Source organism: Calonectris borealis, chromosome 3 (assembly GCF_964195595.1).
Source record: "Calonectris borealis chromosome 3, bCalBor7.hap1.2, whole genome shotgun sequence".
In the NCBI taxonomy this organism is placed as follows: domain Eukaryota; kingdom Metazoa; phylum Chordata; class Aves; order Procellariiformes; family Procellariidae; genus Calonectris; species Calonectris borealis.
The window spans coordinates 85986584-86002913 of record NC_134314.1 but is presented as its reverse complement, the minus strand read 5'-3'; the positions used below and the strand labels follow the sequence as shown (position 1 = coordinate 86002913).

The 16330-nt window shown below is 36.3% G+C and overlaps 1 protein-coding gene across 1 annotated transcript in view; it reads right to left on the bottom strand.

Moving 5' to 3' along the window:
* RYR2 (ryanodine receptor 2) overlaps nt 1–16330 on the bottom strand; it is a 445326-nt gene that overhangs the window by 14738 nt on the left and 414258 nt on the right. Inside the window, exons 89-94 of the mRNA XM_075147916.1 lie at nt 14940–15087; nt 13320–13406; nt 12178–12396; nt 9924–10054; nt 9238–9280; nt 6465–6598 (exon numbers count right to left, since the gene is read on the bottom strand). Coding sequence (XP_075004017.1) covers nt 6465–6598; nt 9238–9280; nt 9924–10054; nt 12178–12396; nt 13320–13406; nt 14940–15087 — 762 coding nt within the window. The remainder of the gene's footprint in view (nt 1–6464; nt 6599–9237; nt 9281–9923; nt 10055–12177; nt 12397–13319; nt 13407–14939; nt 15088–16330) is intronic.

The window sequence follows — 16330 nt, the reverse complement described above, 5'->3', positions numbered from 1 at the left end:
ATGTCATACATCTGCCATATATGAAAGCATGTAGTACTTCTGTGCTAGATGCTTATATGGAATTACCTGAGGCCTTAGATGGAATACCAGGAGTTAAACCCTGGTCTATCAAGGTCTGATTTCCAAAATTTTTACTTGTATAGCCAGAGCCATTAACCACATAAAAGTAATAGTTTTATTTGAATATTACACTCGCAAGGAATACTTTGCCGTCAAAAACCAAACTCCTACTTGTATTATATGCAACAGTAATTACTCTTTAATACACCCAAAAGTTAACACTATTTTTACACACAAAACTAAAAGGCAAAAGACTCAAGTTGAACCTCCTGTATAATAGTATAAACACTACATAGATAGAAGTGGAGCTACTATAATTGAAAAACAGCATTAAATCAAACTTAGATCAAGACCTCTACTCCAAATAGTCTACAGCCTATTTTAATTAAGAATTCATTTTTCCTTCTGAAGTGTATTAGTCTACTTGAACAAAAAAGGAAAAGCAGAAGAAATGTAGTAGAAGTTTTCTGATTTATGAAAGATTTGACCCTTGCCCTCAAATTTACACATGGCACGTCTTTCATACATACATTTTACTTCTATGCAGAAAAGGTTTAGATGATACAGTAACTCATTTAGAGTCAATTTTTTTATCCTTTATTCACAGTGAGTTATACTTTTCTACCTTCACTGAACTTCCACAGGACTATACATTTAGCTCATAGCAGGTAAAAGAGCACAATTATATTATTAATGCTCTGTAAAGACAAAAATAATATAAGCAGAAACTAATGGTTAATTCTAGAGTCTATTATCTAGTTAAACAAGATTCAATAGACTTTAATTTTCTTTTTTACCATTTCATTTGTTGGGCTTCTTTTACCTATGTAAAGGCAACAAATTACTAGGTTAACAAATCTAAAACTTCTCATAAGGTGTCATGAAACTTTTTTAAAGAATGAGAGTTGATCACAGTTTACTAGGCTCATTGATGGCATGGTCAGCAATTGGTTTTGCTTCATTATTCCCTTCATGGTAGACAGCAACTCTGTAGAAACTAAAGCCTAAGGTTTCACCTGAGTTTCTTCCATGGTGACTCAGGCCATAGTCACTGGGTGACATTTACTCTCTGATTAAGATTGCAGGGATGATATTTATATAAGAAACAAACTACATACACTAGAGAAATAAAAGCTGCAAGTTTTTTTCTAACAGACTTTCAGGTTTACAAGGATAGAAAGATACATCCATAACAAAATTTGCATTCATACCTTGAAAGAAATTGTTAGAATCCTGCTAGTCTCAAAGGTCCCCAAACTGTGCTATGCTCCAGATACCACAGAGTACTCAAAGATAAATCTAGCATGCTGCCATTTCACCGAAGCTAGGAATGCTTCTTGAACAATCAAATGGCTTCTCTAGCAATAGTCTAGCACAGCTAAGAGCTGCTGATCCCATTTTCGTCAACCCCAAGTTATAAGAAAATTTTCTAGACCCAAATTTGAGTTATTAAAGAAATCAAAATTTATAGAAAACTCTGTCCTAGAAGGAAAAAAAAGAAAAGGTCAAAAATGTTAAGAACAGTTTCTCATTCAAATATTGTTCCATAAGATATTCAGGTGGTAAAATGAACCAAAACCTCTTGAAATTTATTTCTGAAAATATTACTGTAGGAAGTTAATTTCTTACTTTATTCTGACCCAATGCCACTCAATTCTAGTGTCAGGCATATTCTTGTGACTACATTCCACCTATTCATAACCATATTTGTCTTAGGTATAAAACACTACAGACAGGACTGCTTAGGGACAGGCAGGATACTCTCTCATGAAATGGCAAAAAAAAACAGCACCAAGGGAACTCATCTCCAGTCGATTTAATCTGATGATTTTATATTTTACAAAAAGCAATAGCTGTAGAGCTCCTAAAAAAAAAGTGAATATTGACCTGTATGGAAAAAGGAATTGTTCATTTTTCCATATCTTCATTTTTTAAAGTAAGACTGATATGGATAGCAAAGCAATAATAACATGCACAATACTACATTCTCCTGTTTATTTCTGCTCACTACCTTCATCAAATAGCTCAAAGACTTAAAAGAATATGAGGTCATAAAAAAATTAAGCTCTACAGCTGTGAATCAAAATGTAACAGTATGGTTTCAAGTTTCCCTTGGAATATCATTAGTTAGTATTATATTGGATTAATTTCCTAGTCTGAATGAATTTTTGACTTCTTTCTGCACCATTGAACAGGTTGTCATACACTGTAGTACTGTAGTTGTAGTAGCTGAGTTTAGCAACGGTGAATGACCGCACACTGTGAGAATGCACAATGTGAATAAATGATAGGAAAATTGTGAGAAATTGGCTATATTACATTTGGCTGCAACCTGCACTAGTATTTCATCACCTTCAACACCCAGACTTTTTACAGCTTCTTTCTTAAGGCCTACTGCATTCAGCTGTTCCGTGTATAACCTAGTAGGTTTTCAAGTTATTCCTCCTTTTAAAAAAAAAATCCTCAGGCAATCAAATGATACTAATGTTAACTGGAGTCAGAAAATTATGAACTTTTCAGCCTTAATCATTTTAATGTTTGTATATCAAAGCTGTTCAGAGCAGCTACAGGGCATTACCAGCTGAGAAACAACTATCATTACTTTAAGTTCAAAATGAAAAATAGCCTTGCAGCAGCATTTAACCTTTTTCCAAAATGACAGACAAACTAAAACTGGGAAGAGTCAAGTTTAATTAGTTAGCTCTTCACATTAACTTTCTTAGCAAACACTGACATTTCCTGTTAAAGGTTCTTTCAGGAGGCTAATCTAACAGAGAAAACAGTTCAGAAAGGTGACCCATCTTTCTAAAGCTGTAAGAAAAATTATTAATGAAAATATGATCTTTCTTACCAATTAATGAGTTTCAATGTAGGGGTTTAGGAAGATCTTCTGTTAATATTACTATTTGTACAATAGAAAGCACCCCATCAGATTAGAAACATTCATTATTTATTAATTGGTCAACTGGGTAGGAAATATCATTTTTATTGCACTGTGTCGAAATAGTGCTAGGCACTGAACAACATCAACAGGCGATATGTTATAGAGAATGATGCCAGTTGACCATTACAAAAAGAAAGCACTGAAGCAAACCAAACCAAACCAAAACAATGAGTTACTCGGTGTCTGAAGTTATCTGTCTGCCTTGGAGGTACAGCGCATAGAATAGATTATTACTTTAAGGTATCCTACACAAAGCCTCTGCAAGGATGCACTAGGCTTGAGATTCCCAAGTAAATAATCAGAGGAGGAGGTATCTTACATTAGCATCCATAAGTGGAAAGGCTTGAAGTTGTGTTTCCCACATATGCATCATTCCTCTCAGTGGAACAGGCTGGGAATTTGGACATTATACATTAACGGTAACTATGCCTGCCTCTCAACCATGAAGGCTGAAGCCACTACCCACTTGCAGATACACACTTCTATTTGGACAAATAGGCACATCCTCCACTTGCAGATACACACTTCTATTTGGACAAATAGGCACATCCACAGGTTTGTAAATCCTGTGGTGACGTCGTATCAGGTATAAATCTTGGGACTTCAGGTGTAGAAACTAACTCAAATAAAATCCCTTACTTTTTCACCAGCCATTATGAGCAAAAGGCAGGCTGTCACCTGAAGGAAAAGTCTACTAGTTTATTAGAGACAATACTGTTCTCCAAAATACTACATTACTAACAAGTGGGTTACCTGCTCCAGAATCTTTTGAAAACCTAGGTTATTGTTTCTTGTGGCAAGGAAGAATAAGACCTTTTAACCTTTTTCACATTCTGAGGCCCACTGCACTCATTCTTTGTACACTTCACATTTATGATATGGTTTATCTTCTTGTCAAACTATGGAAACCTCACACCTTCCAGGAGAAAATTATTTATATTTTTCTCTTCTTGAAAGAGGGAGAATTCTTCTACCATGTGAGCATTTAACAGAAACCCTGCTTACTTTCCTCCAAATTAGCCTTCTGTCACTGATTGCTGCAGATGCTTGAGCCTCAGCTGCCTCTTCTATTGACTCTGACTAGACTAATGACCGCAGAACCAACAGCAGTTAGGAAGGTAAAGGGACTGAGAGGTAACCCTCACTATGACACCTCTTTCATCTTTGTGTCTTTCATATTATTCTCTCAAATATACTTCATCCATGCTGCAGCTAGTTTAACAACATCCACCCCAGAAAGGAAACTTATTCAATGGAAAAACAGTGCACTGTCTCAATCCCAGTGTACAAATTTTAACTGTCTTTACTGTCTAATCTGCAGTAAAGCTCCAACTGCATCATCCTCCTTAGCTGGTTATATTTAAATAATACTGCAATATATTTAAATAATTATGTAAATACTTAAATACTTATTTATAAATTTAAATATATATACTTTAAAAATTCTTAAGACTGCATCCGTAAGCTGAATGGCTCTTCCAGAGTTGAAATATAACAGTGCACTGAGGATTTTTTTATGCAGTATATCAGTGGGATGAGCAGGAGCTTCTGAAGGAGCACGGTCACTTGCAAGTAGAGTGCTCCGAGTCCCTTGCAGAAAGACAGATGCAAGGGAATCACAGGTTATATGCCCACAGGAAAGGGGAAGAAACAGTAGGAGCTAGGAGTCAAGGAGACAGAAGAAAAACCTTGTTCATCTGTATTGGGAATGGAAATGCTACATGCTGCATTTCCCTTCTGCGTTGAGAGAGACATAGGTATCTGGTCGGGCCTCAGTCTGCGTCACCTCCTACTGGCACATGCAGAAGCAGAGGCACTAGAGATGAGATCTGCACCAGCTCATACCATTCTCCATTTTTTTGCCCAAAAGTGGTGCAGTAAGGGTTCAACTCCAGTGCTTTTCCCACGTCTCTGTTCATTGCATTGTAAATATATTTCAAATGTTGAAACTGGAATATGCCTAAGTTTTAGTAGCTTCATTAGTGTTCGTTTTTGAAATTGGTAAAAAGTGATACATGTACCTTCCTGAAGCACATGAATTTTATGCGAATGGTTCTGTAAATTTCTGTCATAGTTGTTTATTTTCCCACAGCATGTTCATCTGTTATAAGTATGGAATGATTTCTCCAGGGAGAACATGAAAGATGGATGAGGTTGTTAAAGTATATAACATGGAGTAGATGTTAGAAATGTAACAGAAAACTGGCATCCTTCAGGCCTGATTCTGAAATTAAGTATTTCATCAGCCTTCTCCAACTGCTTCATTCTGGTCTGTTTTTTCAAGAGTATTCAAGAGTATTCACAGAAACATTATTTCAAATTTCTTCCCAAATATGAGTCATGAGCACACAGGGAAGGGGAAAGTAGTTTCATTTTCTTTTTATACTAATAATAAAAGTAATAAAAATCAAAAATTTTTTTTCTAAACTCAAGCATGGGTCCTACTATAATCCAGCAGCAAAATAGCAGGTAAGAAAACATTCTGGAAAGTACTTCTGCCACAATATTAAATTTTATTTAGTATTGCAATGCAACAGAGTCCTTGGGCCTTAACACTGCACCTGATTGATTGTTTAGATGGACTCCAGGTTTATTTATCCATCTTTACAAACGATGGATATTAAACATCCATCTTTACAGAATCAGCCCTTGCTTTAATGCAATTCTAATCTCCTAGTGGTTCCACTGTCTACCTCATATAATCCTTGCAAACCCATTGATAAAATGTTGCTTTTAAAGAAAGCTATAAATAAACCCTTACATTAGAATCTCTGTAGCATTGGAAGTCCATCTGTTAAAATCTATTCTATCTATTTGGATACCTTTTTTTATAATGCAGAACTAGAAAAAACATTTTTGCAGTGCTTTACAAAAACTGAGGATGTCCCTTCCCTAAGAAGGAAAATGAATGCAATTACTCTGAATGTCTAGGGGCTTTTTTTCAGGTCTGTCTCTCAGATGACAGGCAAATACACAGCTTAGGGAAAACAAATTCTAAAAATATGTGAAGACTAATCATCCAACTTCCTAGATTTTACTGGTCGCTATCACTTAAATTTATTCCATCATTTCTTTACAATCAGAATACACAGTGCCGATTTTGCCCATTCTTTCCAGCTGAGCTGAACTGAGAGAACTATGAAAAGGAGTTTGCAGCCCAGTTGTAATGACACTATCAAAACAGTGGGAATGTGATGCATTCAAGCAGCTGTGCACTAAACTAAATCTTCATACATAAAAACAGTGGAGTCCTGCATATATGTAATTTCTAATGAAATAAATTCACTATGTCATTCAGCTTAAGAATTGATTTATCTTATATAGCTATACATAAAAGAGCAACAAGAAAATTCAAAGGTGCATGACAAATGCATGAATGCTTGATTTCAACTTACAAAAAAAAAAACAAACCCAAACAAAAAAAACCAATCATACAAACAAACCAGAAGCAAATGCTTACACAGCAGATAAGGAGCTATCCTTCTTTGGTTTCTTCTTTTCTCGAGCATCACTAAAATCGAGAGCAGCTTTGTCCATTCCTAGTAACTCACTGATCCTGTCACGGCCATAGAACTCACCATATTTATCCATGACCTAAAGTTAGGAGGAATATTCAAAAGAATCAGTTGGGTAGACCAGCTGGTTTTTAGCCTGGTTTCTGAAGACAAGAGGTTTAACATACACAGTCTTTTCCATCTGCTTGTTTCCATCTGTCTATCATATCAGTCAGTAACATTTTTTTTTCTGCTCAGTTGCAATCAATTCAACAGAGGCAAGAGGTGAGTGTCAAAGATTACTCATTTAATGAAAACAGGAAGAGGAAAGCAACACAGCAGAAGGAGAATAACTAAATCAATATCATCACTGACAGAGAAAAATACACTGTGAGGTCACACAGGAAAGAGATGTTTTGCATATCCTAGCTACGAGAAAAGCTCTGATTAAAATAAGATTTCTCAAAGACAGTATTTGACCCTTACTAGTTATTCCTTTTTAAAAAAAAAAAAAAAAGATACATATTTATTCTGTTTAAAAAGGTTTTTTAAATAACCTGAATGTCTTGATTGGGAATTTTGGATTATTTTTTTTTCTTTGAAGGGGAAGTATTTCACATTGAAATACCCATGAAAAATGTCCTCATTTATGAACTAGCTCCATTGCATAATTTTATGATCTTATTTTTGTTAGTTAATAATGCAATGAAACTATAATACACATAGAATATGTAGGAATCAAAAGATCTTGAACAGAGAGTTACAGCTAATAATGATTTTCAGTGAATTCAAACTATCCCCCATCTCTTTCTTACAAAATTTAACTTGTTTCATAAGAAACTTATCTGGAAATGAACATTTACTTGCTCTCATTCTCACTGAACACACAGGTCCTTCCTAAATATTATCTGTCTCTTCTCATTTTCAAAAGAATACTCAAAGATATACAAAATTTTGGATAACAAGATCATAACTGAATGTCTCCTGCAGGTGAGGTGGTATTTTATCAGCTTTCTAAGAAGCAATGCTATAAATCTTTATTGATATTTTTGCAGATTTTTAGAGACAAGCCTTCCCTGTCACATGCCTGAAAACAGTGCTTCATGACTGTGGATCATTCACTAGGCTGGGGATTTAAGTATATTTTTATATAAATATATAAAAAAGAATATATTCTTTGCAAAATATTGTATTTGAAGGCACTTAAATGTATGCAGAGCAGTTCCTCAGCCAAAGATAAAGTACCAAACCTTCCACACAATTTAAAACCATGCTCCCTTCCTTTTAATGGGAACCTTCCTTGACCTACTACATTGACAGAAGCAATGTAGAATCTTACTTTCTTTCTTGAGTACTCTGTGCAAGCTACTCCCTCCTCTTTGCTTAGATAGACAGGTAGAAATATGTATCTAACAACTTCAAATATGCAAAAAAATACTTTCAACAGCAAAACGAATACACAACTCAAAGCATTTTTTAGACAGGTTGACCTAAAACTGTTATGAAACAGAAGAGCTACTAGTATTTAAAAAGACATGTTTCTAAAAGTGTGATTCAAGATTGGCACTAAATGGTGTGAAGGAGGGGTAAATCTGATCCCACAACATAAACACTCTGTTTTTCAATTGTGACAAAATGCACTAGGAAGATTATTCTTCTTGTAAGCTATACATAACATTTATTTTCTAAAAGCAAGCTGAGAAAACATTTGACATAACGTTCATAAGAAATGAACTTCAACAGTCTTTGCTTAAGGAGGACTATTTTTGAGAGAGAGAGGTTGTTAGGTTATGTGATAAAAGCTCATCTGCACACCCACAAAGGACCACAGAGAGACAATGGTTGGGGGAGAGTCCAAAGAATACCCTGCCCAGCTACTCCCAGGCCCATCAGCCCATTAAAGGCCCATCTCCTCAAGCCTAGAGGAGCACAGGGGCACAATGGCAGGCAGGAACCCAAATTACAGACTCTCAATGAATAGACACCCTGCCTAGTCCCCCCCAGGGCTGTCCCAGGAGAGCCTCAGCCCCAGTGTCCAGGTGTGAAACCCATCAAGTCTGAGTAGCTCTCCAGATCACCTTTCAGAGGTTACTGCCAAGGGATGTGGGATACATTATGGGATGGCAAAGGAAGAGCATTTGGGGATTGCACAGAACTTATTATTGGATGTTATAGGGAGGGAGCAAAGATGGGAAAAGGGATGGATTTAGGTGATTGGGGGAGGAACAAGTGTGGGAAAATAGAGTGGTAAGGGACAAAATGGGCCAGATGTACTGCTGGTCAGTACAGTTGTGTGTCTAAACATCTCAATCTGTCCTATCTTCTTACGAAATTCCTTTCTAACCCTCTTTAGAAAGGTGAGGGACTCTATATTCTGTGTGCGTGGAGGTGAATACATAAATACACACAGACAAAACAATTTACATATGTTGCAATATACATACAAATGCACACAGAAATTCTCCACAGAATTTCATGAATGTATTTGAATTCCTGTTTTATACAACAAACTGTATGTAGAAATACTTTGAAAGAATAACTATCCAAACCACACAAAAGTAGTTGTAAGCATGAGGTGAGTAAGGAATTCTGTGTATTTTAAAATGGTATATACAGAAATTTACACTGAATCAAACTTATATTTCAAAGAAATGTAGTCCACATTTCTTCAAACATGAAAATAAGTATGCATTAAAACTTTATTTTGACTTCATATATATTTTTAAAAATAAGCCTTACCTTTCTTTTCACAAATTTGTCCCAGTAGTTATTTGGAAAAGACCTGAAAAACACAGATAAACAAGATTACATTTTAGACAATCATGAGAAGATGCAGTAGTTACTAAGACCTCATAAAAATCACATACTGGTTTTGTTTCTAAGAGGCTCTTTTGTTGTTGCTATCGCCAGCTATTCATTTGTGAAGTCACTGGAATGAAAGTTGCCAAATGGCATTCAGCCTACCATGTTAACGCGGCTGGGAAAGAGCGGCAGAGCTGATGCCTGCAGACAGGGTTCTAAAGCAGTTGGATCACATAGTCCCACCAGGCAGAGAGTTGGGACTTTAAATATGTTCCCAAAGGAGAGCCTTCAAGAGACACTAAAAGGATGCAAAGCACAGTTCACTCTCGAACTGACAGCAATACACAATCATCACTGTGCTTGCCAAAAGAAATTAATCACATTTTTCTTTTCTTTTATGGAACAGAAATAATTTTAAAGTAAAACCTGGGAATGAATAAGATTAAAAAGTAATAGTAAGCATTAGTATAACAGGTGCCTGAAATATTTTGTATATCCTTGCTAGAAATATATCCCTCACAATTGTTTATTTCAGAAAAGCTGGATGATCAACTATATAATTGTGGAGATTGAAGAACAATTCCTTGCAAAGCTATAAAGAGACAGAGTAGGTAAAAACTCACTGTGTGTTGATTACAAGTCTATCCCACTGTCCCTTAATATCATCTTCTGATGGCTGTTCAGTTATATACAGCCCATCAAATTCCAATTTCCTTGCCACCTCCTTTTCTCTCTTAAAAATAACCAGTGGAACCTGCAGTTGAAAAAAATATCAGGAATTCTTTAAAACGCACAGACATGTCTGCAAATTTTTCAGAAAAGTTGGTTGTTATGAAAAATTAAGTATGAAAACTGAACAAAGCAAAAATAGTATTTAAAAAAAATTAGAAGACTTGACAATTGCCCAGAACATTGCAAAGGTATAGATGCACAAGGACCGGGTCATTCAGAATCATATAACTACAGTGTACCACACAGTTGTAAAAAGATGGCCAAAACCCCTAAATATTAATATTAATTTGGGATCACACTTCTGGATTGCATTTTGATACCCAGAGGTGTTAGAGGTTGCCTTTCATTTGTTAAAGAATTCTTGAGGTTTCACAGTGGGAAGCAAAGTGGTTTCACAGCACAGAGCAAAGAAAGACTGGAAGCAGTAAAAAGAAAAATCCTTAAATCACATTCACGTTCCGTATACTTGATTTGTGCTCTGTAGTTCTTTGCCAGCAGCTGAGACATCTGAGCAGTAAGGATCAGGCTTTACCTACAACTCTCTTTCATCAGCTGGATGACATTCAAAAGTACATTCTGAGAAGGCAGATGTAGCTACTAGTCCCAGTGGAGTGGATTTTTCTTAGAAATCTGTTACCAATAAAAAAATAAACCCTGCTCTTTCCTGAAATTATTTCACAGGTCCCCAAAATTCACTCACCCTGCATTACCCACCTTGACTGTATTACTAGTCAAGACTGGACATGAGTATACTGAAATAGTAATAACAAAAATTAGACTACTCAAGCAACATGGTGATTGCAATAGACACAATAATTCCAATCTTATTTCAGACAGCTAACCGAGTGGATTTCATGCAGAGCAATCTCCAGAAGCAAACGTATCATACACAGACTTGCAGTTATGAAGATTTTTAATTTTGAACACAGTATATCTCCAAAGACAGAGACTGAAACCATATTTGGTCTTTTCTTCAGGATTTCAGAATTGGAAAGAAGGGAATTCTTTATGGCAAATAATGATAATAATGTCTTTCCCTTCTAGTCAGAGAACAAATGTAGTTCAAAAAAAATGTGGGAAAGTAGCATAAAAAGTCATAGTGGGAAAAAAAAAGCTATGAGGTAGGAGAAGAGGACATTTCAAAAGTCAGAAATCTAAGCTTTCATGCTGCATGCCAACCAGTGAAACACGAAAACGTGTTTTAATATTTATTCACCTGCAGAGACACTTAAGGTAGAGATGAAAATCAACCACTTAATGCAGTAGTATGATGACCATTTGCCTCAACTACAAATGCAGATTGTGTCTCTTTAGCATAGAAAAAGTATTATCCATTAAAAGAGGAAAAGAAAAACATCAAGGACTACATAAAAGCTTAATAAAGAAATTATAATTGTAAGGACAAATGAGCAGCCTTACCGAGTCATAGCAAAGGTCCATTTAATTTAGTACGATCTTGCACTTTGACCTACAGTTTTTGCCTCGGGAAGAGTGTAAAAATGGGGGAAGTACATCCCAGATATACTCCTCCCAGTTCCAGAGATTTATGACATTTGGTCTTCCTAAACCAGAAACAGCATTTTGCCAATAAAGGTGGCATCTTTATTTCTTACATCCCTAACAGAGATTTTCTGCAAGATATTCCTTTAAAAGATGCTTAAGTTCCTGCAAAACACTACCACCAGGGCGTGTATGAAAAGTAGGCAGTGTCTATAGCCACAACATGCAGTAGCAGTAGTCCAAAATGCTGCATGCTTTTCAAATGACCCAGCTGACAGACTAGTAACGCAGACACTGTCATCTAGCTTCCTCTGGCCATGTGCGTTCACGGTTTGTCTTTGACAGTCACAAGCAGTTTCTGATACAGGTTACTGCTGTAACTGGCTGGCTGACATGGTAACGGTGCAAATGCTGATCCTATGATCCAGTGTCAGCCCAGCAAATCAGGCTCTGGCCTGTAACTTCCTGAATTCACACATCACCCACACACAATTTCTGCGTAGGTTACACTAACTGAATAGTGTTTCTTTACATAGTCCCTCAACCTGCTTAAGCAAAGTTGTTATGATTTTGTTCCAATTTATATTACTCAATGGATAAAAAAGTTGGTAGTTAGAAGAAAAAACAACATTCAGTTTTTCTTACCTTCAAACAGTAATACCCTATAATGCAGAAGAATGAGATGACTGTGTGTAGGATGGCCAAAATCCGCAGCGTGGGCTCCATGTAGCCGCTGCTTTCTTCCAGGACATAATGCACTGCAATGACCCTCTGGTTGTCACTTTCCAGGCTGTTCAACTTGGTACTTTCACCAGCAGATACCACAGGAACTTCCTTTTCTTCAGTCACAGCAGAGGTGGAGACCTGTTTAAATCACTCAATCTTAATATTGCAGCTGTATTCCTTTGACAGGGGCTTTGCACTACTACAAGCTAAGTAGTATAACTGAAAACAATGATACCAAGGACAATATAATTGTGAGGAAAGAATTTTTTCATAAAAATGTCCACAGAGAATGCCTCACAGAAACCCTTTCATCTTGTTACACTAATCTGTGATAGTGTGCATTTTCTTTTTTTTTTTCCATTCTTTGTCCATGCTAGTAAATTTGGGCCATGCTGAATTTTATCACCTCAAATCCAAGAAAAGGCATAGCCTTCTCAGAAGAAACCCAGTCAACTCCTGACATTCCTACATGTAGTCTTTATCAGCAGGGCTCTGCCAGAAACTGGTTTGGGTCTGAAGACTCTGGAGTTGTATTAACGATACTACAAGTCTTGACAAAGATGATCAGTGATATTCTAGGCAGCTTAAGATGATATGACTTCTCTTTGCTGTACACACCCTCTCAGGGGAACATAACGGCGCAAGAAAATATCTCAGCTGCCATGTATTAAAGTTGCCAGTGAAGACTGGGCTTGGCTGAGTCACTGTGAAATGGAGGATCTGAGGCATGGGTACACCTTTCAGTCTGCTGCCTCTGAGGCAGCACAGAACTTTGTAAATAGCTATTTGTGTACTATTACTTAAACATTATGTATTAATAGTTATTCATACATTTATTAATAGTGTACTATTAATAGTTAATTAATAGTGTACTATTCTGTAAATAGCTATTTGTGTATTATTACTTCACACAAACACTTTAGTTCTCACCATGTTAGACTTCTGAAGTGGCAGTATGAAGCAGGTATTTAATCTGTTAGACTAGGCAGTTTTACCATAGTCTACAAAACCTGAATGTTTTTCAGTATACAACTTGAAAAGTAATATTTTGACAAGTTTACCTTATAGAAAAGCAGGATGAAGTTGATGGCAAAAGCAACAAACAATGCCAACATCCTCATGTTGTAAAAGTTTCGTGCAAAATAATTCTGAAAATAGAAACAGAACATAAATACACTTTGCCTAATAATGATACCACAATCATTATTAGGTTGTTGCATGGGGTTTTGTTTGTTTCTTTCCCCTTTAGAGTTTTTTAATAGAATTATAAATAGGAAAAAAAAAAATCAAACATTTTGAGTGATGTATTGTGCAAATTCTCTCCTACTACATTTGTCCAATAATGCATAAAAGACCTTTTGTTTCACTCCATGCAGAAAGGGTGAAGGATTTCTCATTGCCTCTTACATCTTTTTCATTATCCTCTCAATACACTTAAAGACAACACAGAGACATCACAATGTAATAGTAATGTAACAGTAATACAGAAATCTCTATCTTCCCTGTACCTCAATATTCTTGCATAAGGCAAATTGTTACTTTTACCAAGAAACAAAAATGTCAGCATATAAGTTTATTTTAAATCTTTTCATATTCCAAAATCAATTGCATTTTTATCAGATCAGCAAAAACTTCATCTGTGACCTAAGTACCATGAGTAGAAAGCTTCTCTCACTTTATGATGCTATCAAAAGGATTGCAGAAACATACCTTTTCCCTTCCTGACAATTCACAAACCTTTCTAGCACACATTTTGAATACTTTAACTCTCACATGGGAATTCCTCCATTTTTCAGCCCTAACCATAGATGACTATTAGTGAATTATTAAATGAAACTATTAGAAGAAAAATTAAATGCAATTCACATGACTGCTACATGATTAGCCTAAAAAATGAATCTGAGTTCAAAAGCAAAACTTAAACACCTAATTCCTTAGGTGTTGTGACTGCAGTTTTGTAGTTTTGCTATGTTACTCATGTTAGAAGTAGGCTGTCCCTACACAATTGTATCTACTAGATATATAGCAAAAGTGTATTTCTTTTTGCTTTGCATTCCACATTAGCCTCACAGAATATGTGTTGAATCTCCTAGCTAATAAAAGCATAGATTTTAAATAGTTCTACAGCAAACTCAGGGATATCATATTTTACTCTCAGATACAGTTATACTATTTTAATTAGTCTTATTTTCCACAGGTTTTAGAAGGTTTTTTTTTAGAAGTTTCTCAAATAATAACGTGCTATTTCACAAAAAAATCTGTAATGAGTTTTAGGCTAAGCATCGTATCTTAATAAATTCTTTTTATAGGAGAGCTTGTCATTTCCCAAAGTTGTCTCTCAGGGAAAGACAAATCCTACAGGCTCATAAGCTGCTATGAAAATTTGGGACATTTTATTCACGTAAAAATGCATGGTTGTTTTCCAGTGATGGACAGGCATCTCTGAAGATGGGTTTTGGACAATAATTGTCTTCCTAAGAATTAATATCTTGTCTGCTAAGTTATTTGTGTGTTTCTTTTCTCTAACATTCCAGTTAAACCTTTGTCTTTATGTCCTTTTTATGGGTGATGGTGGATAGAAAAATGAGGTTCATCAGATGCAAATTTGTCTATATATTGGTAAAATACGGTGGTACACATCCCTGCCAACAGCTAAACACATAGTCTAGAGAACAGCTTACAAGAAGCTTCTGTTGGTATGCAATGATTTTCTTCCAGAAAGCTGATTCCTGAACTTCTGGTTCTCCATATCTGTGAGTATGAAGTTGTCTTAATTTCTGTTTCCCTTTGTCTTCCTTGGCTTTCTCTTCTTTTTCTCCATCTTCTCCTCTTAGGACACAAATGAAGCCAAAATAATATGTTAAGTTAATAAAATTGCTAAACAAAAAATTAAAACCACACCTTGAAAGAGGCCATTGCATCTTTTCATGAGGCTCAAGTAGTCATGACTCATGCAGTTCACAGACATGAATAACAAGGAGACATATCCCTCTTCAGCCCAAAGCGCTGGCAAGGGTGACAGTCTTGTTAAGTCTACAGATAACTAAACTTACTGGTTTGGCACCTTGAAGTGAGGATGCTAACTGGTAGAGGCAGGTAATCAAGAATGTGCCAACCTTATTACTTGAGGGTCCACGTCATAACTGTGCAGCTAATACTTGTGCTGACAAATGTCTGTAAGCTGACAGCTGTATGTCTGTATGAGTGCCTATACGTCTAAGTGCTCCCCTCCAATCTCATGCACTTGAACTATCTGGTTCCCACAAAGATTGCAGAAAACTTTGGTTCTTCTTGCATTTACAAGCCAAACCTCAAGTTTTAAATTCTGCATTTCTGCCCACCTTCATAAGTACCCACTCCAGGAGACGACAGGAATAAGCAAGCTTGACAGCATTCGATGTGCGATTATTGCCATGCTGCCCGATTACAGAAAGTCATAGTTAGTGGGCTGCCTTCTCCAAACACACGAGCTAAGGAACTGTGAATTATCTTAGAAGTTAATTTGACCTGACAGCATGATAGATGAAAGGATCACAGAAGTCCATTTGAAGCCAAACTAGAGTGAGAGGCAACTTATAAGTTACATTATTAATTTCTCTGTACCTATTTACAAACAGAATAACTGATATCCTAAGCTGCTTCTCTTACTAGAATACACTTGACAAACTTTCACTTGAAAGTTCACTTGAAAGCTTGTCTTCTGCTCGGAGTGGCTTCAGGGCAGCTAATCGTGCCAGGCACTGCACTCCTTACAGAGAATACAGGCAACTCACACAGTCAAGCGGAGCACTGTGTGACAGTGAAGTGACCTTCAAAAGTCAGCAAGAGTCTCCTTCACAAAGTTATACTGGCTAAGTTAGAAATTTGCTGTACGGATTAGTTTTTGTTACTGGCAAGTATTTGTCATCTCAGGAGAGCAATAAGGATAGAGCTTGAGACTAAGGGATCCTCTTAGAATCTTGGCAGTGACATATCAGCTACAGGAACTGTATACCTATCAGAATTGTATATGTATCAGGAACCATAAAATACAGGGATGGAGTGCCATACCTTTTACTGGTCAAAACCAACC